At 43.1% G+C, this 27,423-nt stretch overlaps 1 protein-coding gene and 1 long non-coding RNA gene across 4 annotated transcripts in view; one reads left to right on the top strand and one right to left on the bottom strand.

Annotated features, from left to right (window-relative positions):
- tiparp (TCDD-inducible poly(ADP-ribose) polymerase) overlaps positions 1–17,801 on the bottom strand; it is a 28,450-nt gene extending 10,649 nt beyond the window's left edge. Inside the window, exons 1-2 of the mRNA XM_059946479.1 lie at positions 17,619–17,801; positions 15,989–16,928 (exon numbers count right to left, since the gene is read on the bottom strand). Of these exons, the coding sequence (XP_059802462.1) occupies positions 15,989–16,902 (914 nt within the window). The 5' untranslated portion in view covers positions 16,903–16,928; positions 17,619–17,801. The remainder of the gene's footprint in view (positions 1–15,988; positions 16,929–17,618) is intronic.
- Positions 17,802–17,993: 192 nt separating this feature from the next.
- Positions 17,994–27,423, top strand: part of LOC132379031 (uncharacterized) — a 65,431-nt gene continuing 56,001 nt past the window's right edge. For 2 of the 3 annotated variants that reach the window (XR_009507273.1, XR_009507270.1), the window contains exon 1: positions 17,994–18,241. This is a non-coding gene — a long non-coding RNA (uncharacterized LOC132379031). Of the gene's footprint in view, positions 18,315–20,918; positions 21,055–27,423 lie in introns of all 3 variants that reach the window. The other variant, XR_009507274.1, reaches the window with a different exon arrangement.

Here is a 27,423-nt window from a genome sequence, read left to right as displayed (position 1 = left end):
ACGGGAGGGCATACAGGAGTGAGATATGCCAACGAATGGAGTGGTGCCGCAGCAACAACTTGGCACTCAACATCAGTAAGACGAAAGAGCCGATTGTGGACTTCAGGAAGGGCAAGACGAAGGAACACATACCAATCCTCAGAGGGACCAGAAGTGGGGAGAAAGAGCAATTTCAAGTTCCTGGGGGTCAAGATCTCTGAGGATCGAACCTTGTCCCAGCATACTGATGTTGTTATAAAGAAGGCAAGACAGCAATATACTTCATTAGGAGTTTGAAGAGATTTGGCATGTCAACAAATACACTCAAAAACTTCTACAAATGTACCATGGAAAGCATTGTGACAGGCTGGTGTGTGTGTGTGTGTGTGTCTGTGTCTGTGTCTGTGTCTGTGTCTGTGTCTGTGTCTGTGTCTGTGTCTGTGTGTCTGTGTGTCTGTGTGTGTGTCTGTGTGTCTGTGTGTCTGTGTGTGTGTGTGTGTGTGTGTGTGTGTGTGTGTGTGTGTGTGTGTGTGTGTGTGTGTGTGTGTGTGTGTGTGTGTGTGTGTGTGTGTGTCGGGGGGGGGGGGGGGGGGTGGTGTAGGCTACTGCACAGGACTGAAAGAAGCTGAAGAGGGTTATAAATCTAAACAGCTCCATCTTGGGTACTAGCCTACAAAGTACCCAGGACATCTTCAGGGAGCAGTTTCAGAAAGGCAGTGTCCATTAAGGGCCTCCAGCACCCAAGGCATGCCCTTGTCTCACTGTTACCATCAGGTAGGAGGTACAGAAGCCTGAAGGCACACACTCAGCGATTCAGGAACAGCTTCTTCCCCTCTGCCATCCGATTCCTAAATGGACTTTGAACCTTTGGATACTACCTCACTTTTTAAGATATACTGTGGCGACCCACTTCCTAGCGCACTCGAACCGGCTTACAAATAGCCAGCGCGCCGGCATAAAGGCCAGTTCCAAAAGGGCGCCAGGTCTGCCTCACTAACAAAGGGAAAAGCTCGCGCGGGACTGTGAGTACGTGCCCCCTACAGCATCCGCGCCCGGGGAGGGTGGGATCAGGAAGGCTTTAAAGAGAAGCTGCGAAGTTCAAATAAAATCTTTAACTTCAGTTTACCGACTCCGTGTCGATATTTCAGCGCTGTGTGTAGCACACCGCTACAATTGGTGACCCCGACGGTCCAAACGATATTTGGACCGGAGATGAACGACGCCGCATCTGTTCATGCGGTTTCGTTGAAACTGCCAAGCTTCTGGATGCTGCAACCTCACCTGTGGTTCCAGCAAGCAGAAGCCCAATACCACGTTCGGCAGATAACCTCAGAGGACACATGTTACTGCTACGTGGTGAGCTCCCTCAACCAGGACACAGCGGCCCAGGTTGAGGAGTTCGTACAGTCTCCCCCAGCGGACGGCAAGTACATGGAATTCAAAGTCCTTATGAGCAGGGCTTTCGGACTCTCACGGTATGAGCGGTCTGCCCGTTTACTGCACCTGGATGGTTTGGGGGATAGACCTCCATCGGCTTTAATAAATGAGATGTTGTCTCTGGCCGGAGGTCACAAGCCTTCCCTCATGTTTGAGCAGGCATTCCCAGAGCAGATGCCCGAGGACATACGCCTGCTGCTGTCCGACGCAGATTTCAGCGACCCCCGGAAGGTGGCAGCCCGGGCGGACTTGCTGTGGAATGCCAAGAAGGTGAGTGGGGTGTCCGTCGTACAGATCACCAGGCCACGCTCCCAGCAGCAAACCAGACCCAGCCTGGCCACAGAGCCCGCCAACCCCAGAGGCAGGGGTGGGGAGCCCAATGAACAATGGTGCTTCTACCACCAGCGGTAGGGAGCAGGAGCCCGCCGCTGTAGTCCGCCCTGCAAGTTCCCGGGAAACGCCAGGGCCAGCCGCCGCTGATGGCTTCGGTGGCTAGCCATCGGGATAGCCTCCTGTATGTATGGGTCAAGCAGTCGGGATGCCGTTTTTTGGTCGACACCGGTGCCGAGATCAGTGTCTTACCTCCGACGAGTTACGACACCTGCAACAGGGCACTGGGTCCCCCCCTGAAGGCCGTGAATGGCAGCACAGTAAGGACCTATGGCACCTGTACGGTGCAGCTACAGTTCGGCTCCAGCCGGTTCACGTAGGACTTCACACTGGCCGCCGTAGCCCAACCGCTTCTGGGTGCGGATTTTTTGCGGGCTCACAGCCTGCTGGTCGACCTGCCCAGGAAGAGACTGGTCCACACTGAGACCTTTCAAATGTTCTCCCTGGGCGCAGCCCAGTTGCCAGCCCCACACCTCGGCTCCATCACGCTGTCCAACAATGACTTCACCAGGGTCCTGGCGGATTTCCCATCGGTTCTGGCACCGCAGTTCACGGCAGCCATGCCCCGACATGGCGTACAGCACCACATCCCGACCCAGGGACCACCCCTCCTCGCCCGTGCTCGGTGGCTTCCCCCGGACAAGCTCCAACTGGTGAAAGAGGAGTTCAAGAGGATGGAGGAATTGGGGATCATCCGGCGGTCCAACAGCCCATGGGCCTCCCCCCTGCACATGGTGCCCAAAGCAACAGGGGGCTGGAGACCATGCGGCGACTACCGCAGGCTGAACGAGGCTACCACACCAGACCGCTACCCTGTGCCGCACATTCAGGACTTTGCAGCAAACCTGCACGGCACATGGATCTTTTCCAAGGTAGACCTCATCCGAGGGTACCATCAAATCCCGATGCATCCGGACGACATCCCCAAAACGGCACTCATCACCCCGTTCGGCCTTTTCGAGTTCCCCCGCATGCTGTTCGGCCTGAAGAATGCCGCACAGATGTTTCAGCTGTTAATGGACGCGGTGGGACGCGACCTGGACTTCGCTTTCATCTATTTGGACGACATCCTCATAGCAAGCAGCAGTCGTCAGGAGCATCTATCCCACCTCCGTCAACTCTACGCCCGACTGAGTGAATACCGTCTAACAATCAAACCGGCCAAATGCCAGTTCGGGCTCGACACAATCGACTTCCTGGGCCACAGGATTACTAAAGATGGGGCAACCCCTCTGCCCGCTAAGGTAGACGCGGTCCGCCATCTTCCCCGACCCACCACAATCAAAAGCCTTCAGGAATTCATGGGTATGGTAAATTTCTACCACCGCTTCCTCCCTTCAGCTGCCCGAATCATGTGCCCCCTGTTCGCCCTGATGTCGAGACCGGGCAAGAATGTTACCTGGGACGAGGAGTCCGCCGCCGCTTTCATTCAAACGAAAGAAGCCTTGGCAAACACCGTGATGCTAGTTCACCCCAGAATGGACGTCCCTACCGCCCTCACAGTGGACGCATCTAACATGGCAGTCAGTGGGGTGCTGGAACAACTCATCGAGGGGCGCTGGCAACCCCTGGCGTTTTTCAGCAAACACCTGCGGCCACCCGAGCTCAAATACAGTGCTTTCGACCGGGAACTGTTGGCGCTCTACCTGGCAATCTGGCATTTCAGGTACTTCTTGGAAGTTAGGCCCTTCACCGTGTTCACGGACCACAAGCCACTTACCTTTACGTTCACGAAGGTGTCCGACCCCTGGTCGTCCCACCAGCAGCACCATCTGTCCTACATCTCTGAATACACGACGGATGTCCGGCATGTCTCAGGTAAGGACAATGTTGTGGCGGATGCACTCTCTCGCTCTAACATTCATGCCCTTTCCCAAGGGGTAGACTTTGAGGCGCTGGCAGAGGCGCAACAGGCAGAGGAGGAGATCCCGAGTTACAGAACCGCAGTCTCCGGTTTGCAGCTCCAGGACCTCCCCGTAGGCCCAGGTGAGAGGACCCTACTCTGTGACGTCACCACCGGCCAACCCCGTCCCGTCGTCCCGGCAAACTGGCGGCACCGTGTTTTCGACTCCATTCACAACTTAGCACACCCCTCCATCAGGACAACCGTCTGGATGGTCTCCAGCAGGTTCGTTTGGCACGGTCTCTGCAAGCAGGTCAGTGAATGGGCCAAAACGTGCATGCCCTGCCAGACGGCCAAGGTGCAGCGGCACACCAAAGCTCTGCCGCAGCAGTTCCACCCCACCCATTGGCGTTTCGACCTCATTCATGTGGATATCATGGGCCCCCTGCCAGAGTCACACAGAGCGGCCCACATTACCTCCGACAGAGGCGCCCAGTTCACCTCCAGCCTGTGGTCAGCTATGGCCAGCCTTTTGGGGACACAGCTGCACCACACAACTGCCTACCACCCACAATCGAACGGCCTGGTGGAGCGTTTCTACTGTCACCTAAAGTCGGCTCTCATGGCCTGCCTGAAAGGGCCTAACTGGGTGGACGAGCTTCCCTGGGTCCTACTCGGCATCCGCATGGCGCCCAAAGACGATCTGCACACCTCGTCGGCAGAGTTGGTGTACGGCGCACCCTGGTCGTCCCCGGGGAGTTCATACCAGCCCCAAGTGGGCATGACAAAGAACCCGCAGCAGTCCTGGGCAGACTACGTGAGAGGCTCGGTAACCTGGCCCCCATACCCACTTCACAGCATGGGCAGAACCCGACCTGCGTACCCAAAGACCTGCAGAACTGTAAGTTTGTGTTTGTATGAAGGGGCGGGCATCGGCCACCGCTGCAACGGCTCTACGAGGGGCCGTTTACGGTGCTCAGGAACAACAGGTCCACGTTCGTGCTGGATGTTGGGGGGGGGGGGGGGGGGAGAGAGAGGAGGTTTTCACGGTGGACCGCCTCAAACCGGCCCATGTGGATGTGGCTTAACCAGTCGAGTTCCTGGCACCGCAGCGCAGGGGCCGACCTCCCAAACAGGGTCCGGCCCAGACTGTGGACATTGGGGGGTGTATCGCCGGTTCTGGGGGGGGGGGGGTATGTGGCGACCCACTTCCTAGCGCACTTGAACCAGCTCACAAATAGCCAGCATGCCAGCATAAAGGCCAGTCCCAAAAGGGAGCGAAAAGCTCGCGCGGGACTGTGAATACATGCCTCCTACAGCATCCGCGCCCAGGGAGGCTTTAAAGCGAGGCCGCGAAGTTCGAATAAAATCTTCAACTGCAGTTTACCGACTCCGTGTTGTTATTTCAGCGCTGCGTGTAGCACACCGCTACAATACAGTATTTATTTTTTTGCATGTCTTTTTAATCTATTCAATATACACTGAAATTGATTTAACTTATTTTTATTTTATTATTTTTCTCTTCTATATTATGCATAGCATTGAACTGCTGCTGCTAAGTTAACAAATTTCACGTCATGTGCTGGTGATAATAAACCTGATTCTGATTATTTGTTTACTGTTTATAATTACTGGATTGCACAACAGAAACCTTACAATGAAAAGAACATTTTCTTCTCTAGTCAGAAAGACTTATGCAAGAATGTTTTTATTACTAAAATTGATGACCGAGCAGTTTTATTATGAATATGTCAAATGAAATAATCTCAGAAATAGATTGCATGATTGAAATTGAACTTCCTTATGCTAGAACTGCAGATGTGAGCTTTCAGTATTAGAATGTTCTGACTACCATATATACACAATTTGAATGATTAAATCATATCTGACATCCTCAGTACAATTACAAATAGGTGGACATCAAATGCAAGGTGCAATTATTTGACCAAGCCAGCCATTCCACCCCCACCAGTGTGTGAGATGCAACTTGCAAAACCCACAACCATCTGCAGAGCAAACATTAAACAGATTATAAACTCTGTCACTAGTGATGATCTGAGATCCCACTATGCGAAAATACAAGAAAGTGATGGACCTCTTGAAGACAAACTTGCTTGCAATTTTTTAATGCAAATTCATCTTGGTTTCAGAAAACTGAAACTGAAAAGGCAGATTTATTTAGACCAAGATGAAACCCTACCTAAGCAGCATTTCATTGATAACTAAATGTGGATGCTAGCTTGCAATTCTACTGATGTTGCTATAGAGAAAATCTTTTGGAAGTGAAATTTATGTTGGAGGATTGTGCAAAATGAACAAAAAAAAACTCTTCCCCCCTTTCCCATCATGTAACGTATATTGCACTCGCCATGTCTTTGAAGTAGGATTCTTGGTTTTCTCACAGGCTGTTGCTGGTAATCTGCCTGTGACTAGATCATGTATTTTTCCATTTGGGGTGGGGAGGAAAAATGTTTTTGCTTAAGCATACCATCTTTTCGCCTGAACTTTTCACCTACAATAGGTGCCAAATTTAGTTCTACAACACTTCAGTTAGACTTGGTGGAATGAAAACCAACTTGCTGAGTCAGCCCTCTGCATACGGCCTCTGAAGAGGGTCATAACCACAACCACATTTGTCTGGAGGAAGCCATTCATACCACACTGGAACCTTGTGACTACCATTCATTCCAGTTCAATAGAACAGGATTACCACTCTTCACTGCAGGCCAAGAAAACTAGTTTTCATTGGAATAACAACATTGTTTTGTGTGATTAGTCAGGGAAAGTGCGATCAAGCCACTTATTAAGAAAAAAAAATCACTATACAAACTACCAAAGCTATGAGTAATGTTAAAGCAATGAGAATCACCATTAGCCAAGTTTGAGCAAACCCCAAGACCGACTGCCCAAGTTAAACTCTTTGCTACCTTTATCCTGTCTGGCATGTACATAACCTCAGCCTACAGAAATGTTAACGTTTACCCAGCCACTTAGCTCAAAGGCAATTGTGGATGGGCATTGAAGGCTAATCTTGCCAGTGATATCTGTATCCCGTCAGCTAATTGAAAGATCCAAAATGGTGGCAGTTTATTTCATCCTTGTACTAAACTAATTTGCTCTCTGAACAGACAAATTATCTAAGGACCTTGATCAGGCAATAGACATTGCTACTCAACAAAAAAAAAGGCATAGTAAATTACTTTAGTACTTATGTTATGCTTAAGCAAAAACCTTTTTTTCTCTCCACCCCACACGGAAAAAAATTCATTACTTTTTTTTTCTGTTAATCACCTCTTCATTTTTCAGCAGGTGTCCATTTAGTATTACCCAGAAAGTGAGCTGACACTGGAGTACCGTTCCACTAACTGTGTCACACGAGCAGCTCCATACAATTCCACTTAAAGAAACACTTGGATTAGATAGTTTCCAAATATACTTTTATTCTCTTTCCTTAGATTAAAATGCTAAATGCTCCAACAATATTTAAGCATGCCTTTGAAAATTTGATAACATTAGTCAATAGCTGATGAGACACAGTGCTGCTTTCAGCCAAGGTATTACACAAAAGGTACATCTATCCAGGACCAAAGTAATTATAAGCAGGAAACCTAGCTAATTTTTCCCTCCACAAGTCAATAGTTAATACTTCCATCAGCATTTCAGATAGAATAGTCAACACAATCCAGTTAAAAAGAAACATTTAAAAAAATAAGATGCTGTATCAGGACATTTTAAATGTAAAATGCCATAGCAAATGTGAGCATTATAAGGAAATCTATTTTCAACAAGTTTCAAGAAAAATAGCATACAAATTGCAAAGATTGCACACTTACTGACCAACATTATTGATTTAGTAGAATTTTCAGACAAGGTTATTCATGTCTGTTCCATAAACTTCAACTAACCAAACACTCCCTAGTAGGGACAACGCCTCTAACTGCAATTATGGAAATGGGTGAAAGTTCACTTGTGCATGTAAAGACTTGAAAGTTTGTAATATCTTTCATACCATAGACATTCACATCAGATTTTCAAAATTGTTATTGCATTCTTCTTAAAGGCAAATGAGTGGTATTAGTTTTTAAATAATTCTTCAAAATGCTAAAACAATTACAGTACTGTATCAGTCCACATTTGATGCTTCATTGTTTGAAAGAATCAAAACTATAAATCTTGTCTGGTTCACACAGAAAAAAAAGTCTTTATCTTGAAATGATGTCAGATGATCAGATCTAAGAAACTTACTCTGAGCTTTGCTCTGTCTTAGTCATGATGTTATGCTCTTTTGTAATAGAGATAGTCAGAGAGACAGCAAATATGGTCCACTATTAACTGATAGCAGGCTGAACTGTGAGAGAAAGCAGAACTCCGAACTGGTGAGTTTCACTGCAACTTCTTAGCACTTTTAGTTTAACCTTTGTATGAAAGGGCAGGAATATTGACTATAAATATGGAGAGAATGTGGATTCACTTTATGGCACTTCATAAAAAGCTTGGTAACTGAGTACTCAAATCGGTTTTCTGGCATGACAAACAAATTCAGTAATCCATGGGAGTCAAATAAATATTCATTCAATTTGATGAAAGTTGCAGTGATGCCTCAACCATGTCAACGAAGAGATAAGATGAACTGAGTCAGTTCATTGGCTTCATTTCTTCATTGACTAGGAAATAATAGTACTATCATTATCACTCTGTTCTAAGCATCATCCAAACAGCCTCAGTAAAACTAAAAAGGTTGGACAGGTAGGCAAATCTTGTGACATCATCAATATACAATAATCCATAAATAGGCGAACAAATATTCAATTGCGCAACATGATGGATGATGCCCAATACCAAGGTAATCACTCTCTAGTGCCTTGATAAATTAAAACATGAAGAAAGACCCAAGCAATATTAGAGACAGTTCAAGACCACATTATGCCAATCATATGCAAATCAAATCAGGAATTGAAAATATACTTTTAACTGGCTCTTTTCAAAGTCCTCACAAGTTAATGCAGGTCTAAATTCACCATTTTATTGCTTCTTGCTGATTTTGTCTCAAGGTTACTTGTGTTCCTATGAGAAACAATTGGAACTTTAATGAGCCTGTGTTGTCAGCTGTTTCTAACCAAACAAATCCTGTTTACACAACTGTGTACAGCCTTGTGACATTGTCAACCTGGTAAAATAACCATCACGTAACAGCCACTTTCACAATGTAAAGATGCACTAGTGTTTCTCTAAAGCACTTGTAGAAAATTTCAAAAGTAGAATTTCAAATTGAAAATGTATAATGTCTATTGAAACAGCAAGATTTTTAATTTCAAAAATAGTTTATAATAAAATCATTTACAAGGAAGAAATGGCACCAAAATCTCATACAATAATGGCTGATAGAGCCAGTTGTACACACTTAAAAGAAATTAAACATAGCCCCATTACCTCTCATATGCCCCCCCCCCACCCATTTCTGCCCCTCCATGTGGTAGATGTTTAGATGGTGGTTCTCAGAGCATCCCTCAGAACTTACTCAGCCTGGACTGTACCAGCGTGCAGCATTCTCAGAGGTCTTGCTATGTCGGAAGACCAACAATTTTCCAGCAGACCAAAGAGCACCCTTCAAGTTGATGATCTTCCAGCAACACGAGGTGCATGTCCCTGGAAACTGTCGATAAGGGAATTCTCTGTTATACAGATGCTGGGGATGAACCAGAACATGGAGCCTGGTATCAATCTCCTCACTCTTGTCAAATCCAATCTGCAAAGAGGTGGGCAACCATCTCTTTACCAAAGCTGAAGAGTGAGGAACAAGCCTCAACTGTCACCAAATACAGTGGACCTGAGAGCACATTGCACCTGGCCACCAAGTCCGCCCAACTACTGATGAAGGATGCCATTCTCACAGATCCAGTTTTTGTTTTCCCTTCCCATCACTGAAGGGGAAAGGGGACATTGAATAACATGGGGCATTTGCCAAAGAGCATGGTCTCACTCTTTTTGTAGTTGACTCTGCCCGACCCCCTCTCATCCCAACAAAATGGTTGCAGATACTAATCAAACTGCAGGCTGACTGTGGATCCAAGCAGAACAGAACATCGTCCACATGTAGGGATGTTTTGATTTTGGTGCCTCCAATGCCCTTCTTGTTCCTAATGGATTCAGTAAAGGATTCTATATAGCACACAAATAAGACAGGAGAGTGGATACCACTGTTCGACTCCAGGTTTGATTGGGGTAGGGCGGGGAACCTGCACGCATCAAATTGGGCTGCATTACTAATATATGGGTAGAGCAGTTGGAGCAGCAATATCTGATTACGTACAAGTATAACATCCTGTTGCTGGCCTTCTCTTTTTTTCCTCAAGCTGATTTGGCATGCATCCACCCTTCTGTCCTGCAGGTAGGACATGCTATCCCTGAGGAGCACAAAGCTATCAAAAGATTTTCCTGTCTGGGTGGAGCAAATGACTTCAAATAAACTTGACCTCATTGGCAATGGCGTTGGATAGGATGGCCTAGACCACGTTCAGCAATGAAATAGGTCTCCAATTCCTGATGTCCTCCTTCCCCTTCTGCTTGTTTATGAAAGTAATGATGCCCTTCCTCATGGAGTCTAACATGCCACCTGTCAGAAACATTGTGTTGTACACTTCCAGCAGGTTGGTGTCCATTCAATCCCACAGAACCAAGTACAACTTGTCACTTCTGGGGATTGTATTTATGTCAAGGGAACCTGATGGAGTCAAGTCAGCTCCTCCAGTATCAGTAGTAGATCCAGACACTCCTGCTTGCCATTGTCAACACCTCCGAGATGGAGGCAAGGTTTGGGAGACTGTTGTCTGTAGCTCTTCTGTCATAAACACCCACATAGAAGGATATTTATGTCTGTGTAAGGAAGCTACTGAGCCACCCTCTTCCTCAAAATTGAATCAGAGCTCTCCCAGCTAACCTCTACAAAGTGCAAGCACATTTCATGCTGCTTCACAAAATGGACCTTGAATCAGAAATAATGTTGGAGGATCTATCAATATACTGGGATTAAAAAGCTACACTTTAACAGCAAACATGGGTCACAAAAGAACTCCTTCACAGGAGGATGTTGTCAAAGAGACATTGTTCTGAGTTGTGTGGGACTTCATCCTATCATTTGGTCAGAAGACGGCAGGTTCTAGCCCAACACCAGCATTTTAATCAATGGACTCATAAGAACACAAGAAATAGGAACAGGAGCAGGCCATCTGGCTCATGAAGTCTGCTCCACCGTTCAATAAGATCATGGCTGATCTGCCCATGGATTCATCTCCATCTACCTTCCTTTTCCCTATAACCCTTAATTTCCCTACTATGCAAGAATTTATCTAACCTTGTCTTAAATACATTTACTGAGGTAGCCTCCAGTGTTTCATTAGGCAGAGAATTCTACAAATTCATTCTTTGGGAAAAGCAGCTCCTCACCTCGGTCCTAAATCTACTCCCAAAATCTTGCAGCTATGTCCCCTAGTTCTAGCAACACAGTACCGAAGTAGGCTTCACTTCCTACAAACACCCATCTCCCCACCACATCTATACCAACTATCTAGCAGTCATCTCTACTTACAAGCATTCGGTCTGTATTCTTCAATGATTTGGTGATTCCAGTACTTGTCAAGACATTACCCAAATGGTGTGAAAGTAACTGCTGCCACTACCCACTCAGGAAGTACATTTCTAGTTCCATCCCCTCTGCATGATGCTCCTCATATCCCTTTAATTCTCGTCTATGTATTGAACTTTTTATTGCTTATGATAAAGTTAAGATTGGAAGAATTAAGCTCCATGAATTGGATGGGATCTATACACTCTGACATTCAGTTCCACACGCCAGTCACCATGGCAGTGCCTTCCCATGCAAAGTTAGGGAATAGCACTTCATATTTTGATTAACACTTTACAGTCTACAGGATTAAATATTCTAATTTGCCACCCATGAGCCTTTGTATCCAACAAATCATTCTTTATAAATTTCACGATCTTCAAAGGGACCCTACCAAACACATCATCTTCCTCCCTCTCTCCACTTTCCACAGGAACCACTTCATGATTCTTCATCCTTCCCCACTAATCTCCTTCTTGGCACTTAACCCTGTAAACAGTCAAAGTGCTACACCTGCCCATTCACCATTCAGGGTCCCAAATAGTCCTTCCAGGCTAGGCAGGACTTCACTTGCAAATCTGTTAGAGTCATCTTTTGTATCTGGTGCTCCTGAAGTGACCTCCTCTACAATGGAGAGATTCATCATAAAGTGGAGGACTGCTTTGTCAAGCACCCCTAATCCATCTGCCAAAAGTGGAATTTCCTGGTGGCCAACTATTTCAATTCCTTTCCCATTCCTGTTCAAACGTGCCAGTCCACACCCTTCTTTTGCCAAGAGAGGCCACTCTCAAGATTGAAGAGCAACACCTTATAATTCTGTCAGGGTAGCCTGAACCTGATGGCATGAACATTGGTTTCTCAATCTGGTTTAAAAAAATCCTTCTTCTTCGACTCACCAATCCAGCCTATCTCCTCCACCTGCTGCTCCTCCTTCCCTTTCTCCTAAGGTTCACTCTCTTCAAAGCAGATTCCTTCCTCTCCAGCCCCTTATCTTCCTCATCCCCCTGGCTTTGCACTATTCACCTTCCCCTTCACTCTCCCCCACCTTTTTAATTCTGGCATTTTTCTCCTTCCTTTCAAGTCCTGAAGGGTCTCAGCCCAAAATGTTGACTGCCTATTAATTTCCATGGATGCTGTCTGACCTGCTGAGCTCCTCCAGCTTTTTGTGTGCAATTTTAAAAAAGTTGTAATTTACACCAGCTCTAAATTTGTATTACTATACCTGTCCTTCTAGCTCCCATTTAGCTTAGCATACATTTTTTAAAACCTATCTTGCTTTCCACCCCATCAGATGCCTTTCTTCATTCTTTTTGCCCACTTCTCCAAAACATTGACATATTAGCCCATTTTTCCCTATGTACTGACTCTGCCGAGTACCTCCAGACATTTTGCTTCTAAAATTTGAGGCTCAATTCATAGACTGAGATTGACCAGTACGTCTACAATCAAGTTATGCCAAGTCAAAGTTAAATACTAGCTTCCACTTTTTAAATATATCAGAGAAAAGAACATTAACTGCTTCTGGCTGAAACAGAGAGTGCTGCCTCCGCATGCTCCCTAAAGAGCCAATTCAGTTCCTAGAATGACAAAGAACATAACCTATAAAGGAACTAAAGGTATCAGTAGTCTGATCAACATGGTTTCCTTTGATTGATAAAGCACTGAAGACTTTTTACACCATCAGTTGTAGGTTTTGTGGTCCCTGAAGATTTATGTAGTTGCCACTGGATGCTAATTATGGTGTGACTTAAAAAAAATTCAGTGGATCTTCTAACTGCTCTTTCCCCTCCTAATTTTTGAATGTCCTTAAATTATGCAAAGTAATTAAAAATTGTCCGAGTGTTGAAAATAAACAGGTATTTATGAATGTTAGTATTGCAACTATGGCTCAGGAATTTTGCAACCAGGTTTTATTGCAATTAACTTCTTTCCTTCACATTTACCAATTTTTAAACATTCTCCTGAACTATACAATTAAATTGAACAAAATCCATATTTACAGCACATCTGATTTGCTTGAAGTAGTTCAGAACTATCTCAAAGTATTTTATGATGCCTCTCAAAGTTACAGAAAATAATTGGGAGGATACATGCAATTGAAGTTGACAGGATCATACTACAATTTCTCCTTATGACAAGCAAGTATTTTATTTAAGGTAATACAATTTTGCAACCAACATTTAATGGAAGAAAGCAACATTCATCCAAACTCAGATGTTTATTTGGCATCACTGTTCTTTTGTATTGGCTCATCTTTCAAGAAAAACATTGAATACAGTCTCTTGTCTTTTCACGACACACCCAACAGAAGCAACACAAATACTGCATTTTCCCCCCAGTAAAAAATTGCAACTTTCTTTAGCATCAGATGGACATTTGTACCTGATGGTTTCTACCTTTAGAAAAATGTTTATAACAGTTGACTATACTTCATTAGGAGTTGGAAGAGATTTGGTATGTCAACAAAAAACTACTCAAAATCTTCTATAGATGTAGTGTGAAGAGCATTCTGACAGGCTGCATCACTGCCTGGTATGGGGAGGGGGGTGGGTGGGGGCTACTGCACAAAACCAAAATAAGCTGCAGAGGGTAGTAAATCTAGTCAGCTCTATCTTGGATACTAGCCTACGAAGTATCCAGGACATCTTCACAGAACGGTGTCTCAGAAAACAGCATCTATTATTAAGGACCCCCAGCACTCATGACATGCCTTTTTCTCACTGTTACCATCAGGTAGGAGGTACAGAAGCCTGAAGGCACACACTCAGCGATTCAGGAACAGCTGCTTTTTCTCTGCCGTAAGATTCTTAAATGGACATTGAACCCATGGACACTACCTGACTTTTTTTTAAAAAACGTATTAATTCTGTTTTTGCATGATTCAATATACATATACTGTAATTGATTTACTTTATTTTTTTCTTCTATATTATGTATTGCATTGAACTGTTGCTGCTAAGTTAAAAAATTTCACGACTCATGCCGGTGATAACAAACCCGATTCTGATATTTTACCTTACCCACTAAATTTTCCAAAGACAAGCTTCAGAGAAAATATTTTTTTCATTAATAAATCAAGCACCTCAAACTCTATGAACCAATTCATTTGCTGTCAATTTAAAACATTTTGTTGGAACAAAATAATCTTGACATTGTATAAACAGAATAGATACAGCATTCCCTACAGTGCAGCTCACAGCAGTACTTCTCTAACTAGCATATGAAAATTACCATAGAAGCAAAGAAGTGGAGATACTGGTCTTTAATTTAAATGAATCGATAATTTGTATGTCACCTGACAAATTTTTGTAAATGCTTGAGGCCTTTCAACTTGTGAAATAGTCATTCTTAAATTTACTGTATCCATTATTGATTTTTTTTTAATTCTTTGTAATTTTCTCCATAAACAAATGTCTAGATTGGATCACTTCCACTTTTCCTTCATGGCAGAAGAAAACTGCAAATAATCAAAATATTTTTCAATTTTTCAGCGGTCAAACTTACAGCACAAAAGACATGTAAAGGGCCATTAAATTTACAGTATTGATGTTGCAATCACAAAATGATCACCATCATAAAATGCCAATTTACCCTTTTTATCCAAAGAGGCTTTATCATCAGTAAACATCTCTACACACCATGTTACAGGAACTATAGCCTGTGGATCATAGTATCAATACCCATTTGCAAAGTTTCAAAACTGTACGCACGCAATTATACATGTTCTGCATTATAGACTGTGCCTGTGGAACACATTTGTGACATTGCAGGGAAAAAAAAGGGAGAAAAGGGTCCAGATTATCCATTCACCTCTAATGACCAGATAACGGCAACACTGATTGAAACCCCAGTGCAGGTCAGTTATGTCTCAACCTGCGAGAGCACAAAAGAAGACTGTTTGATGAAATCGAAACTCCACTTTGACCCCCTTGAAGGGATGATGTAATCATGTGTATATGTCAGTGCCCTCAAATGTCATTACATCCAGTTGCAAACAAGGTGAGTTATAAACAAGATTTGAAGAGGAATGGCATGTCCTGGGGCAGGAAGCTAGCACATAATATTCTAGAATTTTAAATGTGGAATGTACCACTGCCTTTTTACATACCATCACATAAAGTCATTTTTATATTAGAATGACATGTTAATTTTGTGCGTACATTAATGGTGAATGTCAGAACCATTTATTTCAGTCAGATAACACACCAGTACAGGTTCAGCAGACGTGATTAACAAGAATCAGTAACTATTATCATTTTTTTTTAACTCAATCTTCTGTGAGCAATCTCTTGTTGCCAAATAGACCTTCAATGAAGCAAAGTTGACCACAAATGATTAATATCATTAACTAAATAGTATGGTAACCAGGCAAGTGATGTGCAGCACCGATTTGTTTAAGAACTATTTTGGCTAAGTATTGTATGCTGCTATCTGCATCTAGTCACTATGGAAACAACATCACAGAAGAACTGAGCTTCTATGCACTGAAGATCCAATATACACACTAGCACCTTGCCTGCAACAGAGCATAATACACTTGTACCCAAACAGATTTCCATTCACACAGTTGCAAAGAGATCACCCAAGAAAGATCAAACTCAAATGGAAGTACTTTCACAGCTGATTTGAAGGTAGACAGCAAACAGCAGCATTGAAATATTAAGATAACTTGCCAAAACGTTTTAAAATATAAAAAGTATCTTGCTTCTGTTACTTACTGATATAGGAGCTTAACTTGGTCATTGTCAGGATTGCAGTAGAGCCTTTCCAAATGTTCCTGTGCCTCGTCTGGCACTGCCTGCCAGGTCTGAGTTATAATATTTTTCAGTTGCCATTGATAAGGTAGCACGGTGTGATGTTTTGGACAGTCATTTCCATAAGCACAAATTCCCTGTAAAAATTCTTCACATATTTCTATTCCATCGTCCTGATGAGTGTGATACTGTAACTGGGTCAAAAGATCAAAGACGAGGTCGATTGATGCCTCCTCGCTCTTATCCTGAAAAATCCCAGTTTTAAAATCTTTTTCGGCCGTAACTTGGTTAGGCAAATCTGGACACAAGGGGCTTTGATACAAGCTATTGACGTGAGGCTGGCCCGTAATGTCGAAGCACTCTGTGGTGACATCTCGGGTGGAATGTGTCGAGATCTGGAATGGCAAGTTTGCAGCAGTGGAGATCATTGCAGATGCCTCGCTGGAGAAGGAGTCATCGGCGGGGCCCCCAGGCTCTTGGGCACCGTGCTGAACCACTGGCAGTTGCCGCATCTGGTCAATGTTCCCTGCTGACGGAATTCGTGTGGAAGCACCATTTGCAGATTTAGAGCATGCCTGATTCTCAGAGTCATTTTTCAAAGGTTCAAATAAACTAGTCCGATTTGCTTCGCAGCTGCGGGTGAGAAAAACCCCGTCGCTTAATTTGCCCGATCGCAGCAAACTGGTGAGGATCAATCCTAGAGCTCGGAGGTTCCTTGCCTCCAGCTGCCTCTGGGCGTGTTTCTTCTTGAGGAACGGGTTGAGAAGCGGCACTTTGTTGGTGGGAGCCGGCTCTGGTGCGAAGGCTGGAGGCCTGGAGCAGTGCAGCACCGCCGCCCTGCCCGCACCCGTTGCCGAGCCGGCCAAACTCTTTTCCATGCTGGCACCCGGGAAAACTCGCCGACCTGTTGACAGCAAGATCCAGACTCATTTAAGAAGTTTCTCACTCAACCCTTTAAATTAGTGCACGTTCCGCCCCGCAGAAATCTGAATCTCCTCCCTCAGCGCTGACGTTCCCTCCCCTTCCCCGGCACGTCAAGCCCAGCTCCCCACACAATGGCTCCGGATAATTAATCCCAAACCTCGTACGTGCAGAATGTGTGTTCCCAACAAGCTGCTACGTGAAAGCGGGCGGGTCGTGACCGAGGCGGCTGAGCAGCCCAGCCCAGCCCAGACCAGTACGGCCCGGCCCGGCCCGGCGCAGAAACTTTCCTGCGGCTGCCGGCTTACGATCGGCGGTGACGGATCGCCACCCGACAGCGGAGTAAATATTGCCGGGAGAGACTGGACCCGGAGCAGCACCCGGCTCACCTGAGACACCGTCGAACCGACAGCCATTCCTAACAGGGAGGGAAGGAGGGAGGGCGGATATGATCATGAAAATAAATTGTTTAGAACCGATGACCGTTGTGAGAGAGTACGGTGTCCTTTCACCCCCCCTCCCCCCTGCCATGGGGTGGGTTGGAGGGAAGCTGAATATTTGCCCCTTGCGGTTGGCACAGCTGGGGGCATGGCTGCGAGGAGATTTGAGGCAAGGTTAACCCGGCCAGTGCGTTGGAAGCAGCCGCAATCGGTTCCGGGCGGGGTACTCCTACCTTCTAGACGGGTTTAGCCTCAAGCTCCTGCCGTTCGGAGCTGCAGTCGGTCAGCGTCACACGATGTCGATGGCTCGGGCCTTGGAGAGGACGGGGGTGCTCGGAGTGAGGGGCCTTGCTCTCATCGGGCGGCTGTGAAGGCGGGCTGGAGCCGGAACGCAGTCCGGGGCTGCGGGGAACGAGAAATCGGCTCCCGTCACGGCTCGGCCGGCCTTTTAAGCCGTCACTCGGAGGCTGCACCAACTGGGCGGAGCCTTTCGGAGCCTGGCAAAGCCAAGCGGTGCAGAGGACACCCAGCTCCAACTCCTACCAGGAAACAGGCGAGGTGGTTGATTACACTTCGACTCCTGTTAGCTTTGCGCCAAGTTGTCTCATTCCTGACAGGACTGCAAAGCCCGATAACCAGCTGGTTCTTCTTCACGCGTCTCGGAAGAAATTGAAGCAGATAAAGGGGTATAAAGGAGCCGACTCAATAAAAATAGTTTGTTCTCGTTTTTACAATAGTGGTTTTACAGAAATCATAAAATGCTACCACTGTTTACCGAAGATGGCTTCATCCACAGTAGCTCGGGTGTGAAAGTGTCGGAAGTTGGGTTTGTTTGCCAATCTGCCTCAGTACTTTGGTGAGTCATGTTTATGTGACAGGAAACTTTTAATATCCCCCACACCGCAACTACTATCATCTGTAGGTCGGAGGTAAATAAGTCAGCATGTCTTTTTATATTAAAGTATGTTTCTCCATGTGTCATGTGTTATGGAAATAATATTGGTACCGCGCGACAAGAACTGGGCTTTTTGAAATAACACGTCAGTTTGTGTTGTGTTTGCCATTGCTACCGGGCACCGAGGCAGGGACAAGGAGCGGTTAGACGGAGAAGTGCGTCAGTGTTGTTGCCTTCAAGGTCGACAAATGCATGGAGTCGGAGAAGTACAACGCTGAAACAGGCCCTTTGGCCCATCTAGTCCATGGCGAAACCATTTAAACTGCCTACTCCCATCGACCTGCACCGAGACCATACCCTACTATCCATGTATCTATTCAAACTTCTCTTAAACGTTGAAATCAAATGCATGCACCTCTTGGTGCTATCAGTTCATTCCACGCTCTCACGACCATCTGAGTGAAGAAGTTACCCTTCATGTTCCCGTGAAACTTCTCACCTTTCACTATTAACCCATGACCTCTAGTCGTAGCCCCTTCTAACCGCAATGGAAAAAAGCCTGCTTGCATTTACCCTATCTATACCCCTCATGATTTTGTATACCTCTATCAAATCTCCTCTAGTCCTGATTCAATCTTTCCTTATAACTCAGGTCCTCCAGACACAGCAACATTCTTATAAATTTTCTCTGTACTCTTTCAACCTTGTTTACATATTTTGTATTTATGTGACTCCATTCATGAACACCCCCTATATTTCACAGCACTTTTGAGCCAGTGAAATACTTTTGAATTATAGCCACCCTTTTATGTGGGAAATGAGGCAACCAATTTGCAACATTTATGTTTCCAGAATGGCAATGTGATAATAATCCAATCCTGATGAAAGTGTCCTGATGCACTGTGAGGCTGTGCATTAAATTATAATGTAACTACCCAAGATATTTGTTGTGGCGCTCGAAGCTCTGTCAAGTATGCAAACAGCCCAATCCTAGGGCTTAATATTTTATTGAGAGGAACATTCCAAGTTAGCACATAGTACAAAACTAAGTGTGAACGTGAGTGAGGAGTGATGAGGATGAAAAGACACGAAGAGAATATAAATAAGTGAGTGGATAACAGTATGACAGATGATGTGCAACTTGGAAAACTGAGAGGATATCAACTTTTGAAGAAAAGTCTGTGTTGGCAAATGTTCATGTTCAGATGGACCTAAGTGTCTTTGCAGTAGTCAGTTTGGAAACCAAGTGGTATGTTGCCCTTTATTGGAAAATGACTTCAATACATGTGTTGTTTTATAACAGTTGTGTATTGGTGAGACTGGAGGATTGTTGTATCCTTACCAAAAAGGATATATTTTTCCAGATTTAAGATTCATCAGACAGTTTCTTGAGATGGTGCATCCATCAAATGAGGAGATAATGAGTATATTAAACCAATACTCATCAGAGTTTAAACAAATGAGAGGATAGCTTTGCAAGTGCATCGGTGATACTGTCTTCAAGGTCTTGACGTCTAATGTACAAAATAGTTTACATGGTTGTTATGGGATTGATGTTTGCCTGAGTGAGAAGTTTGGAACTCTGATCGGAGTCTTAAAATAAAGAGGAAGTCATTTACTACTGAAATGAGGAGAAATGTTGTAACTCAGATGGAGGATCTATGGAATTCTCAAGTCCAGTTGGCTGTGAAGTCATTGATTCCATTTAAAACAGAGATCCAAAGATTTCTGCTGTGAGGGATATGAAAATTATGTAGAAAATTGTGTTGAGGTAGAAAATCAGCCATAAGGAGGCAGAAATTACTATAGTCACTATTATTTAAAAAGTGCTTGGGAAATTGAAAAATCTGAAGTTAGATAAGTCACCTGGACCAGATGGACTACATACCAGGGTTTTGAAGAAGTTAGCTGAAGAGATTGTGGAAGCATTAGTAGTGATCGTTCAAGAATCACTAGATTCTGGAATGGTTCTGGAGGATTGGAAGATCACAAATGTCACTCCACTCTTTAGGAAGGGAGGGAGAGAAAAGACATGAAATTATAGGCCAGTTAGCTTGACTTTAATGCTAGATAAGATGTTTAAGTCCACATTAAGGATTAGGTTTCAGGGTACTCAGAGGCACATGAGGAGTGGCACGGCAGCAAAGAGGTTAGCACGTCTCTATTACAGCTCAAAGTATTGGAGTTCGAAGTTAATTTCCGACGTCATTTGTAAGGAGCCTGGACTATTCTCCCTGTTGAATGCGTGGGTTTTCTCTGGGTACTCCAGTTTCTGCCTACAGCCCAAAGACGTAACAGATAGGATGTTAATTAGTCATTGTAAATTGTCCCTTGATTATGCTAAGGTTAAATCGAGTTGCTGGGTGGCATGGCTCAAAGGGCTGGAAGGGCCGATTCTGCACTGTATCTCAGTAAGTAAATAAATGATAAAATAGGCAAAGTCAGCAGAATTTTTAAGGGGAAATCTTGCCTGACAAATTAGTTGGAATTCTTTGAGGACATAACAGGCAGGATAGACAAAGGAGAGTCAGTGGATGTTGCTTGAAACATAGAAAAACCTACAGCACAATACAGACCCTATTGTCCATGAAGCTGTGTCGAACAGGTACTTACTTTAGAAATTTGCTTGGATTTTCAGAAGGCCTTTGACAAGGTGCCACACATGAGGCTGCTAAACAAGAAAAGAACCCTGGTATCACAGAAAAGATACTAGTATGGACAGCAGAATGACTGATGGCAGAAGGCAAAGAATGGAAATAAAGGGGCCTTTTCAGGTTGGCTGCTAGTGATTTGGACTATTGCAGGGTTTGGTGTTGAGTCTGCTGTTTTCCACATTATAGGTTCATCATCTGGATGACAAATTGATGGCTTTGTTTGGAACTCTGGGTCACAGTCTCAAAGTAAAAAAAAATTAGAACTGAAATGAGGATAAATGTTTTAACTCAGATGGAGGTGAATCTTTGGGATTCTCAGTTCCAGAGGGCTGTGAAGACAATGATTCCATTCAAAGCAAAGAACCAATGAGTTGTGCTGTGAGGGGAATGAAAATAATGCAGAAAATGGTGCTGAGGTAGAAAATCACCATGTTCCTGTTAAATGGCAGATGGTAAGTTGTTTGTAGATGATAGAAAGGAAGGTGGAAGGACAGGTAATGTTGAGGAAACAGGGAATTTGCAGAAGGACTATGTTGGGAGAATAGGCAAAGAAGTGGCAGGTGGTATATAGTGTAGGGAAGTAGGAACTTGCACTTCAATAGAAGGAATGAAGGTGTAGACTTTTCTTTTAAACAGAGACTGAACTCATGAATCAGAGGTGCACAGAAATTAAGACTCATAGTGCAGGATTCCACAAAGATTAACTTGCAGGTTGAGTCAGTAGTAAGGAAGGCAAATGCAACATTAGCATTTATTTCCAGAGGATTAGAATATAAAAGCAAGAATGTAATTCAGAGGCATTATAAGGCATTGTTCAGATTGCATTTAGAGTATTGTGATCAGTTTTGGACCCCATATCTAAAGAAGGATGTGCTGTCATTGGAGAGAATCCAAAGGAGGTTTACGAGAATTACCCCAGGGATGAGGAGCATTGGATGGCTCTGAGCTTGCACTTGTTGGAGTTTAGAAGAATGAGCAGGATCTCATTGAAACCTATTGAATATTGAAAACCTTCCGATAGTGGGAGAGTCTAGGACCAGACGGCACTGCCACAGAGTAGAAGGATGTTCCTTTGGAACAGAAAGCAAGGAGCAGAGGATAAAATTTATTCATGAACAGAGTGCTTATAAAGTGGAAATAAACATTTTATATACTGTATTTAAAAAAGTTCCAAGTTTTTCAATAATCGTCCAAAAGTAAGGTTCATTGACAAAAAGCAAAGAAGAAAAATTATTTGTAATTATTACAGGAATGAAAGGTTTTGGCAGAGAAAAAGTTAAAAATCTTGACACACTTTAGATTAGGGCACTAAAAGCTAAGAGAGCTAATTGAGGTGTTCACTTTCTGTTGGATTTAATGGGGTGAATATTTTTATAATTATTTCCATGATCAATAAGTTAGTAAGTGGCATCTACAAATGTCTGAACATCTCTTAACACTGTAAAAGGAGTGATTATGGGAAAGAGGCTGAGAACTGTTCTTGGCGGGGAGCTGGCAGATGTACAATAATTCAGATTGTATCCAACAATGTTTAGGGTGAGGATCCTTCATCAGGATTGTAAAGAAAAGGGGCAGAAGCCAGAATAAGAAGGTGGGGGGAGGGAAGAAGTACACGCTGGCAGATGATACGGAAGACCAGGTGAGGGGGAAAGTAGGTGGGGAGGGGGATTGAAGTAAGAAGCTGGGAGTTGATAAGTGAAAGAGGTAAAGGCTAAAAAAGAAGAAATCTGATTTGAGAGGAGAGTGGGCCTTCCAGGTGATGCAGTGCTTCACCTGTGAATCTGTCAGGCTCATCTACTGTAACTGGTGCTCACAGTGATGAGAACAGATGTAGATTGGAAGGTTGCTTCTTCAAGCACCCTTGCTTCGTCCTCCACAAAAGGTGGGCCTTCCCTGTGGCCACCCATTTCAATTTGACTTTCCATTCCTATTCCAACATGTCGGTCCATGGCCTCCTTTGCTCTCAGACTGGAGGAACAACACTTCATATTCAATCTGGGTAGCCTCCAACCTGATGGGATGAACATCAATTTCTCTGACCCTTGGTAATTTCTCCCCACTTTTCCCTTCACTCTTTTTCCATCACCCATTTTGGTTTTCCTGTCACCTCTTCTCCTCAGCTGCCCATCACTCCCTCTGATGTCCATCCTCTTTTTTCTCCCAAGGTCCACTGTCCTCTCCTATCACACTTTACCTCTTCCACCTATCATCTCCCAGCTTCTCATTTCATCCCTCTCTCCCTCCCATCTACATTTTCCCTTACCTGGTTTCACCTATCACCGGCTAGCTTGTACTCCTTCCCCTCCCCCTTTCCCACCATCTTATTCTGCCGTCTTCCTTCTCAGTCCTGATGAAGGGTCTTGGCCCAAAACATCAACTGTTTTTTTTCTCTCCATAGATGCTGCCTGACCTGTTGAGTTCCTGGAGCATTTTGTCTGTTATCCTGGATTTCCAGCAGAATCTCTTGTGTTTCAAGAGATATATTTTCCTGCTTTGGAAATCTCTGTGATTCCATTATTTCAATATCAGGAGAACTAATTCAAAGTTTTACTATCTCTTGTCAGTCTCATTAATTTGTAATCTTCATAAGCTCTTGGCTAAGAGGTTAGTCTTGGAACAAAAAGAGGTGGAGTATTATGAAAGAAAATTATTCTCATGGAAGAATTCAGCTTTGGTCCTTAATTACATTCAACTGTAATACTTATGCTCCTGAATGTACTAAAATGATTTCCAGCTGTTGTCTAAATACTTTACATAGGACCCTTGTAAAGTGTAATCTCTTCCCCAAAAGTTTGAATCATATACTACAATTGACATTCTACCTCTTTACTTTCGGAAGATACCCAATGAATGTTTCAGGTGGACATCTAAATTAGCAGCAAATGCTTTTCCAAGGAAATCAATTACAATTAATTGCAATCTGAAATTGTCTCCTATCCTTATTCATACTCTCAAAACATTAAAGTATGCATCTCCTCATGTTATGCTCAAATACTGCATCATTCATATGGTCAGAGTTCTGGCTGTATACCAGCTTATATGGTCAAATAGATATTGCACTTACGAGCATAAATACATAATGTCAGTATAACTTTGTAGAATGACTCAAAGAGGTCTGTAGAAAACACGTTTCACTTAATAGATTAGTTTTGTGTTGTCATGAATTAGGTAATATAGTCTTCTATTATAGAAATCCAAACTGATATCATTGTGCAGTATTCTTCAAATATTTCTTATTGTCATGGCTGCTATGAATTGTTTTACCTTGACCTTCATATACAAGGCAAATGGAATTATAAGAAGATGTTTTCCCTAAATTTGTATTCATTCCATGCCACTTTGTAATAAGAATAATGATTGTTATATAGGGTAGCTGATGAAGCAAAAATGTAGTTGGAACAAAGGAGCTCCATTTTCTCACCATATTTGATGCCAGACCCTGTTGACAGTTCTCAGGATGCTGTGATGTTCTAAAAACCAAATTCTGTAACAAATGAGTTGAATCGCTTGAGAAAAAAAAGAACAGTTCAACAGATGTGTGAAAACAAAATGAAAATTCCACATCATCATTGGTACATCATTGATTGGGTGTAACTTAACTTCAGCACCAAGGCAATGTCATAACACAAACACACTGTTCAGTTGTAGGAACAAGTTAACAGGCAGCAAATACTTAGGTCAGTAAATGCTGATCATGCCCGTTCATTCAACTGCATCTCTTAAATCCTGAAAACTTTCTATCAAGATAAGATAAATTAGCTTAAAAATTAGCATGAATGAAAAAGAAGTTTTCTGAACATGGAGATCTCTGTGGACAGAACAATTATTTAGCTCATAAGAAAGGTATGGCAGCAAGGAAATACTCTACAGCTTTTGCAAAAGGGTGACATTGTTATGGCACTGTCATGCAAAGCACTTCATCATATTTATACTAAGAGAAAACAGTGATGGAGCTAGCATATGATATTATTTATTGGACATTCTATGCAGTGTCTTAAATGCATTTTAATAAAAACATAAAATATGAAATTAATTATTATGAAAATTTGTAGAGTTTGAGCTCTACAAAGTTTTGATATGAGCTCAAGCTTATTTTGCTCTTAACCCTCAAAAGTTGAACCTGCATAATCTATATGATGTGCCATTCAAACTCCCTACATTATGTTCCATTTGTATACCAATAACAAAACTTATGTGTATTTCTCAACTCTTGCATATCTGTGAAGGTGTTTTGTTTTAGTATGCAGAATTAGGTGTATAAACTGAAAGTCCAATGAATAAATATAGGTACAACTGAAATTGTTGCCTTTGCTCCCCAGTGTCCATTCCTGTCCCAGGAGAGTGTTTGAAGCTGAGCCAAACCCATCATAAATTTGATACAGTGCTTAGTAGAAAGCTGGACTTGTCCACATATCCTTAATTGCACTACTTTTTTCTCCATAACCATCCGATATTACTCTGCCTTAGCTTATCTATTACAGAAACTTTCATCTGTGCTTTTGTTACATTGTCAATTTTCTCCTGGCTGGACTCCCATCTTCAACTTTGTTGTCCATCTCTTAACTGCCACTGATCTCATTTGACATCCTTTCTCTGTTTACTGATATATACTGGGTCCACTCTGATAATGTTCTCTGCATTCTCTTTTGCCTCCACAACCTTCCTTGGTTTTGTAGTTTCTCCATTTCTGATCCATTGTAGAGAAAGCAAGTTGTGAGGAGGACACAAAGAGTCTGCAAAGGAACACAAACAAGAAAAGTGAGTTTTCACAACTATGGTGGAATATACCATAATAATATAGAAATGTGGCATAATCCATTTTGGTATGAAGATTATAAAAGCAAAATAATATTTAAATTGTGTGAGGCTATTTTGTGCTGCTGTTCAGAGTGATGTTATATCCTCTATTCTTACTCTTGCACACCACTGGACTTAATTGTCCACCTTATCTGACTACTTAAAAGGCCTTACATTCAAAAATTCTCTCCCTAAAGCTCTCTGCCTCTAAACATCTCTCTCCTCAAGACATCTCTCTCCATAAACACACATTAATGTTAACTGGTTTCAAATTCCTGATCCATAAACACACATTAATGTTAACTGATTTCCAATTCCTGATCATCTAAAACATGAAGTTCTCATCAATGTATTTAATTGGTTTCATGATCCCATCTTTCTTTATTGTTATATCGTCAAACATAAAGCCACCCTTCACAATCTTCTCTGTGTTGAGTTGCTTTTTGCTTCACCTTCTTCAATGGCTATGCTGCCAATCAGTCAGATTCTCTGAATCAGATTTATTAACACTGACATACTTAATGAATTCTATGGTTTTGTGCAGCAGAATATTGTGAGTCACAAAAATAAATAAATAATGGAACAGCTGAATTACAAGGTTGTGTTCATGGATCATTTAGTAATCTGACGGCAGAGGGTAAGAAGCTGTTTCTGAATCATGGAGTGCAGGGCTCCAGGCTCCTGAACTTTGTCCCAGATAGGAGTAAGAAGATCCATTTCCTGGATGGTGAGGATCTTTAATGATGGATGCCACTTTCTTGAGGCATTGCCTCTCGAAGATGACCTCAGCGTCAGCGAGGGTTCCGTTTGTGATGGAACTGGCGGAGTCTACAATCCTTCCTCATACAATCAATTGATAATATCCAATTTATTCTCTTTATATCCAACCTTGTTTTTCTTCCTATTAACTCAGTTTTCAACTTGAGAATCATGTTTGCTTCTCTGACGATCTTAAGGTGATTTTCAATATCAAAGATACAATATAAATGTTGTTGCAGAAGAGTTACACCTCAAAGACAAGAATCCCTGCCTTTTAATAATATTCACTTCCCTTTAATCATCTCCTTGTTATTTGAATACATTACTTACAACCAATCCTTCCCAAACATCAGGGAACAGAATGAATATAGACCATGTAAGAAATCCCCATCCACCCCTATTTTTCATCTGTTCCTTCTATTGCCATTGAGTTTGAGTCTTCTGGAATGGACTTGTGGTTTCACCTGCCTTATTCCATGCATCCCAGGTGATATCATGGTAAATCATGACATTGGCCTTATTCCAGGAATCATTCTTCCCATCTCATTCTCTTCCTCACCACTTGCTTCCGCTTTTCAATTTTCCCAGAAACTCTTTACTTGCCCATCTGAATCACACACATTAGCTGTGTCAATGTCAACCTACAAGTTTAGATATTAGCAATTCTGATGGAATCGGTGCCTCAGGGATGACAGCATAAATCTGACACCACAACACAGTGATGAACATAAAATGCAAATTTTTTTATGCTTTGGGATTTGGAATTCTCTGCTGAAAGCAGCTGTGGGAGAACATTCCCATTCGCCTGCAAAAGGGATATGAGTTAAATCAAAAGGAATGTGAAATACGAAATACTTCAAAATATTTGAGGAAATGTAAGGAAATAAGTCTATATGCATTGTTCTTTCAGATGATCAGATGTCCTGTTTTATA

Source organism: Hypanus sabinus, chromosome 2, assembly GCF_030144855.1.
Source record: "Hypanus sabinus isolate sHypSab1 chromosome 2, sHypSab1.hap1, whole genome shotgun sequence".
Lineage (NCBI taxonomy): Eukaryota > Metazoa > Chordata > Chondrichthyes > Myliobatiformes > Dasyatidae > Hypanus > Hypanus sabinus.
The sequence above is the reverse complement of the archived record's forward strand: the minus strand, read 5'-3'. Positions and strand labels throughout refer to the sequence as shown.